The sequence below is a fragment of the Musca autumnalis genome, unplaced genomic scaffold (assembly GCF_047663935.1).
Source record: "Musca autumnalis isolate F117 unplaced genomic scaffold, ASM4766393v1 scaffold_1, whole genome shotgun sequence".
Classification (NCBI taxonomy): Eukaryota; Metazoa; Arthropoda; class Insecta; order Diptera; family Muscidae; genus Musca; species Musca autumnalis.
Window position 1 is genome coordinate 98,487,130 of NW_027411644.1, and position 10,946 is coordinate 98,498,075.

Below are 10,946 nucleotides of genomic sequence, written 5' to 3' on the forward strand. Positions count from 1 at the left end.
AACTGAAATGGATGAAATCCCATTTGAATACACATAATTTATGGTGGAAGGTATAATAAGAGTTTAAAATTATCAAAATTTTTAGCAATAAAAATTGCATTTAGCAGTTTGTTTGGAGACGCTTTTATAATGACCATTACGTACTTCCTCCTTGTTCCAGAAACATTAGGACAGATATTTTGAATTTATATTTTCTTCTTCTTTATTTCTGTGATCAATTTCAAGTGATATCTAATATGTTAGATCAACATTTTTCTCGGAATCGTAATTTTATTTGGACCAAACTTTAAAAAGCATCCTGCGTCACATTGGCATTTTTCCTTCAAATTGACACAAAATTCAAAATCGAAAAAGTCGCAGGAAATAATTTCAGATGTTAGACTATAGTCGGACGGGCCAACCATGTGATATCCTACACCACAACCTCTAGGAATTAGCTATGTTCAACCGCCTTCTACGCTTAATTTCCGGGTTCGATTTCCAGGCCTGGCCACATCAAATTTTCAACGGTGGCAAAATACCCCTTAGTAATGTTGGCAATATTTCCTGAGTATTTCAACCATGAAAAACGTCTCTACAAGTGACAACTTAGGACACGCCGTTCGGACTCGGCGATAAAAATTAGGTCACATATCAATAACTTAATATGAATCCATTGGTATAAGAGAAGCCTCCCTTGTCCCTCCCTTGGACCATTATTTCAGGAAGTATGGACTTACCCCGTTGCAATAGGGACCGCGAAAAGAACCTCCTTCAAAAAATTCAAATAGATCCGATAAGAGTCCTCAATCTGCAATTTTCCCAAATTTTGTGTAGGACGTACTCGAAGGACGGGACCGATATAGTCTATATTCCAACCTGATACATGACTGGATGAAATAATACGATGTGCAAAGCTTGGACCAATCAGAAAATCCCCTTGAGAGTTATCTTGCGGATATGTCATTTTATTTAGGTTTCTTGTTTGTTTTTCAGGGTTTCTTGGAGCTTTTTGCCCATAATCTCAGGAAGTAAGGACTGCCTATTGCAATTGTACCATCGTAAAGGGGACCGCAAGGACAATCTGCAGATAAAAATTCCAAACGATTCGAGAGGATTCGCAATTTTTCGAAAAAATTTTGAACTTTTGTGAGGGTGTTGTGGACCTATAAAGCCTATATTTGAACTTAAACTAATTTTGGGCAAAATATTATAATAATTGTTTCACAAACATCACATACGGGACAAGGGAGACTTCTCTCATCTCCCTTGGGCAAATTAGTACAATTTGGTTCGAATCGGTCAGATAGACAGTAAGAGAGACAGATGAACGTACAGGGCTTAATCGACTCCAAATTGTCTGAAACGAGTTTCGTCCAAACATTCTTGTGGCCTAAAACCATTATTTCGATGAGACACATCTTTGGTCTATTTTGTACGTATCCCCTTGACTGTAAATCTTGAGGTATAAAATAGGGGGCGAGGGGACCTCATGCTGCAATATTTGTATAAAACATCCAATTGGACAACTGAACGGAAAAGTTCTGTCATGATAGAGACAATTTGTAGCATGGGAGGAAATTATGGTTCTCTACACAAAACCCATTATATATATTAGGTAGTAGGCCCGTTATCTAGCAGACACATTATTGCAATTTGCATCAGGGGAAAGGTCAATAGTTATTTTCCCATATGTAGGCTACCTTGCCAGGAATTAAAATATGGACCAAAAATAAAATTTGTATATTTTTCATACGAAAGTAATGGTCTATGTCACCCGCCAAATAATATCAGATCATCATGCAAAATTATAGGCATTTTCTTCAACCTAAACTCTTAAGGTCAGAACAGAATCAATCGTCGCTTGCTTTGCCTTCCCCTTTAGGAGGCTCTGGCATTCCTTTATAATTTGACATTTGGGAAGCAAGCAAAGCAAGCGACGATTGATTCTGTTCTGGCCTTTACCGCGTGCAAAATTTCGTGACTATTGAGCAATAATTGCGACCTCTAGCGTGTTTATGATAACACTACAAACAAAAAACTGGATATATTAGGCTGTAACTCTGTTATCTGATCACGTACGTCAACATAATTGACATCAATGGAAAGGTCAAGAGATCGTTTTCCAAATATAACTTACGAGGGAGGAATATGTCTTTCAGGAACAAAGATATAAGCTGAATTGTTTTTCACACAAAAGTTGTGGTCCATTTAACCCTCGAAATATTATCTGATCGCCATCTCAAATTGCAAGCATCTTCTTCGTCATATACTCTTACCATATTTAAAATTTCGCGTTCATCGGACTCTTATTGCGACCTACAGAGTCGCTACAAAATTGGAGAAATAATATGTTTTTGGTCCATTTCACCGGCTAAATATTTCACGATCATCACCAATAAAAATAGGGATGTATTCTGGTCTGAACCCGACCTACATATGATTACAATTTATAATGGACAGACGGACGGACGGACTGACGGACGGACTGACGGACGGACACACATCTCAAAATCGATTAATCTCCTCTAGATATGAAGATTGGTATACCACATTGGGGGTCTCCGACGAAAATTTCGCGGTGTTACATGCATTTTTCCCAAAACAAACTTATAATACCCTTTCCATATAGTGGTGTAGGGTATAAGAATGGGAAATGGATGCTAAGCTCGAATAATTTCCGTACTAAACCCCTATTTTAATTGCAGAAATGGAATTAAATGGAAGTTACATATCACTAGTCCGTAACATCTAATTAACATAACTTACGGCTCATAAAAGTATTTAATTAAATTAAATACCTTTACGATAAATCAAAATAAATACAAAAGATTCGACACTAATGTTTCACAGACAGATTTTCTGCACGCTAGATCGGTTTTTCCCACTGTGCTAAGTCACCGCGAGGGGACATTGATACTTAATATCGTATTTATCTCCATTTCTGTGGAATCATTCATGTCCCTATGGACGCTAACAGACTGTGACCAATATATTGTGATGTTACTCAATTGTTTTTACAAAACAAACTTATAACACTTATAATAAAATCGATAAATTTTATATACAATATCGTCTGCTACGCATGAAAAGGTAGTAAGTCCACTTTTTTGGAAATCGCGTTTTTGTTACAGAATGATAGTACAAGTCAAGACACGTCGTAGGAGACAAAGAAAGTGGTAGAATGTCGCGTTTTTCTATAGGTTTTACCCTTGTCGGAAAGGGTCGTAAGTCCACAAAACGTAAAAATTTGAGTACGAATATGTCGTAAGCCCACAGGAAAATGAATATTTTAAAAAATACTACAGCTAATGTAGTTCAGATATAATGTTTAACGTCATCCATGGTTGGGGTACAATGCCAAGAACTAGCCTACACCTTTGGATGATAATCGAATGATATTTGACGGAGCCAGTGGACCAAACTTTTGAACAAAAATCTGATCATTTCAATATTGCAACGGAAATTTATATTTATTCTAGTTCCCTTTGGTTTTCACAGTGATTCTGAAAACTCTGCTGATAAACTTGCTAAGCGCAGGAAGAGATTTAATGCTGAAGATTCTACAAGGTTTGTAGACAAAACAAAAGATGCAGGGAGTTGAAACAGAAATACTTGGGAAGAAAAGAAACCACGTACATTAATGGAACGATGTTTGTGCAAAAAAAGAATCTCCATAAAATGTTCGCAGATCTCCGATGAAAATAGAAGAGACATTTTGAAACGATTTTGGAGAATGACATGGGAGGAAAAAAGGATGCATGTAAAAACATTAATCCAATATGTTTCAACATCAAAGATCAGAAATAGAAAACAGAATAATGAATCCAGAAGGGCAGGAAGTATCCAATACTATCTAAAAGTAAACAATAAAAATATGCGTGTTGGCAAAAACATGTTTTTAAATACGTTGAACATTGGTGAACAAGCTATTGAAAAACAAAAGTGGTTCCAAAAATGGATGCCTAATGCATCGTCGGCTATGTTTCAACTCGTTTTTCGATTCCCTGCCTAAAATGGAGTCACACTATTGTCGAGCTCTCACTAGCAAAAATATCTTTTGTCTGAATGGGGTTCCAAAGCACAACTTTACAAAAATTTTTGTTTTCACAGTGATTCTGAAAGCTCTGATGATAAACTTCCTAAACGCAGAAAGAGATTTCATGCTGAAGATTCTACAAGGTTTGTAGACAAAACCAAAAGATGCAGGGAGTTGGAACAGAAAGAGGGAGTTGGAACAGAAATTGAAGGAAAAGGTCGTAAGTCCCTGCAGAAACACAAAACTGTACAAGGAAAAGGTCATAAGTCCAAAGACATCCAATTGTCTCCCAAACGCGACGGAATTTTTTTATTGAAGCAGAATAAATAAACGAAGAATACTGCTTTTACTTTAATACAGAAAGAGGTGGAATGTTTTTTCTTCCTCCTGAAAAATTTGTGAAGATTGACTTACGACGTTTAGGTACGTAGCAGACGATATATTGAATGTCTTCAAATTGGACGTTGTCAAAAAAGCCACAGAGTGCATATCGTTGTGGACTACTTTAACAAGAAGTAGTGGAAATACAAACTCCTTCATTCTGAACTAGTTCAATGGTATTTGTTTTGGAACGCGTATTCAATACTTCAAACCCTTAACATAATATTCAAAGTTTAGGTTAATTGTATTACATTATGGTAGGGTAAAGGAGGATATAATTTTAAGTTATAAATTATGTACAAAGCAAACCACATGGGCATTAAATATGTTATGTACGACATTATTTACATACTATATTTATTATTCCCTAAACTAAATTATTTTCCTTTCATTTTTGTTATAAAGCAAAATGTTACGACATCTTCGCTTCTTTGGCACATTTACAAAACAGTCAATGATGTAAATTCGATAAACAGACAATAGAAAATGTCATCAGCCGCTAATACTTCGATTTTATTGGGATTTTTACAACTGATGTCCACAGAAAATGAAATGAGTGTAGCGGTAAGAGATATTTTAAATTCCGCCAAAGGACAACTCTACTACCACACAATAATCTACGCCAGCCATGAAGAAAAACCGTGTAACGAAGGTGCAGGACTTTATAATATGGACAAAATTTCGCAGTTGATAAACGTTCCCATATTTCAGTTCAATGGGAATACAACATTTTATTTATGGCCTAATTTCAATCGAAATTTCCTCTGCATTGTGTCTTTATGTGGTAGAGAAGATCAGGATAAGGCTCTGCTACAAACATTGTGGAAAACTTTAAGACGAGTGGTAAAAACAAGATTGCTACTACTCTTCCCGAACAATGAAGATGAGAATTACATTTGGCAAATAATGGAATTTTGTAAGGACAATAAGGCCATAAATACGTTAGCCTTAAAGGAAAACTTGTTGGAATCTAGGGAATTTTTTGCACCACAAATATATCCCATGTTCAAAGTACACGTGAAGAAAATTCTACCACCAATGCAAACCATTTTCTATCCAAATCATGTCAAAAATATGCATGGATATCCAATGCGTCTGGGCATCAACAAGGAGAGCAGCAGGGCCTATGTCATGAGTGAAGTCAACAACCGCTACATTTTAAGTGGACACGTTGGAAGATTCTTTAGAGTATTTTCAGAAATGCACAATGCCACAATTGAGTTACCCCACTACAACCTAACTTCAGAGACAACACATTTTGTATTGGAGGATCTTGTTAATAACGGTACTTATGACTTATCGATGGAACTAACATTTAATATGTATGTCAATGACATGATTTATAGCGACATCTATGACTATATGGATTGGTGTATTATGGTGCCAATGGAAAAACCGGTGCCATCATACCTCTTCTATATTAAAATCTTTGATCGTCTATTGATTAGCATTATTTTTGGTAGTGCCTTTATCTTGGCTTTGTTTGTGACTTTGACTTATTGGTTACAAGGTTACACCGTCTATTGGCAGGATGTTTTATTCAACATATACATTTTTAATGGTATTTTGGGACTTCCCTTCAAAATGGAGACGAAGTTTACAGGAGTTCGTAGTTTTCTATATTTGCTCACCTGCATTGCCGGTCTAATTATAAATTCCACTTATGTAACCTATTTGCAGACATTTAAAGCACGTCCACCCACTGAGAAACCGATCACAACTCTCGATGACATACGTGCCTCAAAATTAAAACTGGCTGTTTATAGCGAAGAATTCCAGATACTTAGATCTAACAATGTTACCGGCGCATATGAGGATATTGTCTACGTTATAACTTCATACAGGGACTACTATAAGTTACGCGATAGCTATGACAGTCGTTATGCATATCCTGTACCATCGGCTCAGTGGTCACAATATGAGCAGCAACAAAAATTCTTTTCAAAACCAAAATTTCGTTTAACCGATATTTGTTTTGTAAAAATGATTGGCATCATGATACCAATGCAACCCAATTCACCATTTGAAGAAGACATTAACTATTTGATTGGCGTTGTTAATCAAGCTGGTCTGATAAAATACTGGAAGGGAATTGAATTTTTGGAAGCTTTACAAAGAAAACGTTTAAGTTTGATTGATGTCAGCACCGTCAATACGTATGAAGTTCTGAAATTGGAAGATACTAAAATTTTGGTGTATATTTTCATCGCAATGATTTGCACTTCATGTGTGTGTTTTATTTTGGAACTTTATTGGCCAAAGAGAGGTCGAGTTTCGGTAAAGTTGTGGAATATAATAAAATGTTAAGTGTACTATAGAAATATTTGTAATAATCGTTAAAAAAAATAATTATTTTTAATCACAAAAACTTGTGTTTGGTAATGTTGTTACTTATTTGAATTGGCAATTTATGTAAAATGTACTAAAAATGGTGTAATTTGTGTGGCTGACCGACTAATAATCAACGCCTAGACGAAATGGCTGAAGCTAGAATCATGAAATTTTGGGTGGTGGTTAGTCTTGGTACGAAAGTGGTCGATAAGGCTGGATTTTTTTGAAATTCGTCCTAGAAGGGTGCGAAAAGTACTAAAATGTACTAAAAATGGTGTAATTTGTGTGGATGACCGACTAATAACACTGTGCAACAAAATGGAGCTCAAAGTCTGGGGGGTGGACAATTCCTTTTGGGGATGAAAGCTCTTGGTGTGTATATACAGAGCCCAGAAGAACAGATCCGCCGTGAGTCGAACTTTTGAGATATGGCGTGATGAATATTTTGCTGGAGACCCTATAAGACCGCAGATATTAGCGTTATATCTTTGTCCGCGGTTGTCTTAGCTTATTTTTGAGATCACATTTATTCAGCCAAATCAAATGAGGATTATTTTCGTAGAGCATTTTGACCTTCTATCTCGCTTCCTTCAATGTCATCTTCGTCCTTTATTTTAAGAGCCGCTATAAAAGTACCACAAGATGACGTTTTTAAGCTTCGAAATGTTCTGCAAAAATGTCGTTCAGAAAATTTTAGGTACGGCTGTCATTGACAACTAATCGATTTTGTCGCGTTTTCATAGTCATTTTTGACATTTACCCCTGTTTGCTCAGAAAAAACTGTGTTTTGTGTTTTTGTAGGTTCTGTAACGAATATACCAAAAACAAAATATAGTCTTTTTCTGAACAAAAACAGGGTAAATGCACAAAACGACCACGAAAATGCGACAAAATCGATTTGTTGTCAATGAGAGCCGTACCTAAAATTTTCTGAGCGACATTTTGCAGAACATTTTGAAGCTGAAAAACGTCATCTTATGGTACTTTTATAGCGGCTCTTAAAATAAAGGACGAAAAGGAAATTGAAGGAAGCGAGATAGAAGGTCAAAATGCACTACGAAAATAATCCTCATTTGATTTGGCTGAATAAATGTGATCTCAAAAATAAGCTAAGACAACCGCGGACAAAGATATAACGCTAATATCTGAGGGCTTATAGGGTCTCTAGCAAAATATTCATCACCCCATATCTCAAAAGTTCGACTCACGGCGGATCTGTCCTTCTGGGTTCTGTATATACTCACCAAGGGCTTTCATCCCCAAAAGGAATTTTCCACCCCCCAAAATTTCGGTTCACAGTGTAATCAACGCCCAGACGAAACGGTTGAAGCTAGAATCTTGATATATGGTACCATTTGTATATGGCGAACCAGTAGAGCTAGAATTCTCAAATTTGGAATGAGCGTCATTGATATAGGATATACATACGTACCTAACGGTTTTTAAAAACTTGAACTATAAGTGTACGAAAAGTACTAAAATGTACTAAAGTACAATTTAATAGTATGTGTACGGATAGGGCTAAAAGCATGATATTTGGAATGAGAATCAAAGTTGAGAAGTAGGGAGGAGGTGGTTTTGTAAATGTGTGTTACTGTTAGAGTGTAGGACTGAGGTAGTTTTGGAAATTTGGTACAATTTTGACGTGGGCAAGAGGATAGAGCTGGAATCCTGAAATTTGAAATTAAGATAACTGTTGAAGTGTAGGATTGACGTAGCTTTGCAAATTCGTAGCAATGGATACGAAAAGTACTAAACGGTACTAAATTTGGTACAATTTGGATTTGGCGATTGAAAATTTGGTATTGAGATTACTGTCGGAGTGTAGGATTGAAGATTTTTTGAAAATTTGTATGTATGTGTACGAAAAGCACTAAATGGTACTAACTTGGTATAATTTGGATGTGAGTGAACGGATAGAGCTGAAATACTGAGATTTGGAATTAAGATTACTGTGGGAGTGTAGGATTGACGACGTTTTGAAAATTCGAACCTATGTGTACGAAAGGTTCTAAATTGTACAGAATTTTATATAATTTTTATTGTTTTAAAGGGTTAGCACTAATTTTTGAAATTTTAGGAGGAGGTTTCGGAAATTCATACTTATGTATTTATATGTACATATGTATACGGTTCACATAAGAAGGTAATGTTTTTAAGGTTATACCCAGGTGTACGAAAAGTGCTTAATTTGGTACAATTTTGTTATTGCATGAACTATTATATAAGTTTTGAAATTTGGCTGATGGCTGAAATGGTATGGAAATATCTACCATAAGGCTACAAAAAGTACTAAATGGTACAAACATTGGTCTTGTGTTTCTTTGTTTACAAGAATGCTTTATCTTCTGAGGAAATAAAGCCCTAAAGGCCTCGACACATAAGAAGCATGGCATTCTTACTGAAGTCATATCTGATAATAGACTAAAGACCAAGTTCGACCTAATAAAAAGATTTCAGAACCACATTTGAAGTAGGTCGAACTTGGTCTTTAGTCATTTACCAGATTGCCATACTTCTTATGTGTCGAGGCCTTTAGTTAAAACAAAATTTAATATTGATTAAAATTTCCATATTAATGATTATTTATTAGTTTCTTATATCCTTCCCGCATACGAAGTTGGGGGCTCTTTGCTAGTATATACATACATAAGTTGATATACACGATAACATACCAGAGATATATCGCATACATACACCGTCATTACTGGAAACGTAAGGTGTTATTTTCTTTATTTTATAATGGCACATATACCGTTCTGGATAGTCTCGCTAATCCGGACTCTCGTTAATCCGGACAACGCGGTAATCCGGACACTACAATTTTTTACATTGTAGACTCCGTAATCCGGACATCACATATTTTTCTTACCTCGATAATCCGGACATCAATATTTTTTTTATCTTGAGCATTAGATTCTTATTTATTTCATTGACGTTTTTGTTCTTAGAAATAACAATTGATTTATAAATTAGAAAATTTAAGTTTTTCAACGTTTTCGGTCCAAATATCGATTTCTGTCAACTCAGTGATACAGTCAATATGGAATTAACTATCTGAATCTGTCAAAAAATTTTCCCATCGTTCAACCATTGACGACTTGCTATGATAAGCAACTGTTTTTAAAACCTAATGTTGGGTAGCCTGAGAAAGTCAATTGGGAGCATGTAACGTATTACAAGGATATTGTACCTAGAAATGTTTAAACCATTTAAAGCGTTGGGATTAATAGCTTAGTTTTCATTGGGATTTATAGCTAAACAAGGAAACGATTAGATACTTTATATAGGAATTTCAATAAATTTTAAACAAAATAGTATGGCCTCTTGTATTTTCTTTCATTGACATTCAAAATCACCGGTAACTAAGGATTGTTGTATTGCATTCTCGTAGTTATGCAACCAATATATTTAATTGTATTTCGTCTTTTTCGTAAGCTATAACATTTATATATAACAATGTCCCTTTTTGGTTTCGTCGAGGAGATAAAGTCATTTGGTGATGTTTATACAAATTCCCCATAATGTGATGAGTGCATTTGAATTCTGAAGTTCTATCGAGTCATAAGTGACTCATGTCACATGGGCAAGGGAAATCAATATATGTATGGACTACGAAATTTATATTCATAAAAAACTATGATTATATACATATATACCAGCTGTAGACAAAATAAGCAGCACATGTCACCTAAATTACGCTGGAGGAATATAAGAAGTAAATTTGGTACCCCGAAAAGCGGGTCCCGGCTTTAAAATGGTCTCATCCCGCTATATTAGCTTAATATGAATTTGTTTACTTTATATGTTAGGTTATTATTTAGTAAAAGTCTGTTAATAATGATTTAAACTTACTAAATTATATGTTTTTGTTATTACTCGGTATATCGCGGTAATCGGTCGCCTCAATAAAACATGGAGAGCAACGAGCATATCAACAAAAACAAAAATGAGACTATTCAATGCATGCGTAAAAAGCACACTCCTCTATGGAAGCGAAACGTGGTTGATGACTAAGATCATAGCCCAAAGACTGCAAACGTTTATTAACAAGTGTCTACGAATAATACACAGAATATTTTGGCCAAGAAAAATCAAAAACGAAGAACTACTCCTATTAGCCAATGAGGAACCTATAGGAAAGCAAATAAAAAGACGGAAATGGAAGTGGATAGGACACACACTTCGTAAATCATAGGAAAGTATTGCAAGAGCA

The 10,946-nt window shown here is 35.4% G+C and overlaps 1 protein-coding gene across 1 annotated transcript; it reads left to right on the top strand.

Moving 5' to 3' along the window:
- Positions 1–5,305: 5,305 nt before the first annotated feature.
- Positions 5,306–9,694, top strand: LOC141394416 (uncharacterized). Its single transcript, XM_073968727.1, has 2 exons — positions 5,306–6,555; positions 9,682–9,694. Exons 1-2 carry the CDS (start codon positions 5,306–5,308, stop codon positions 9,692–9,694), a joined length of 1,263 nt encoding a protein of 420 aa, XP_073824828.1.
- Positions 9,695–10,946: the final 1,252 nt, after the last annotated feature.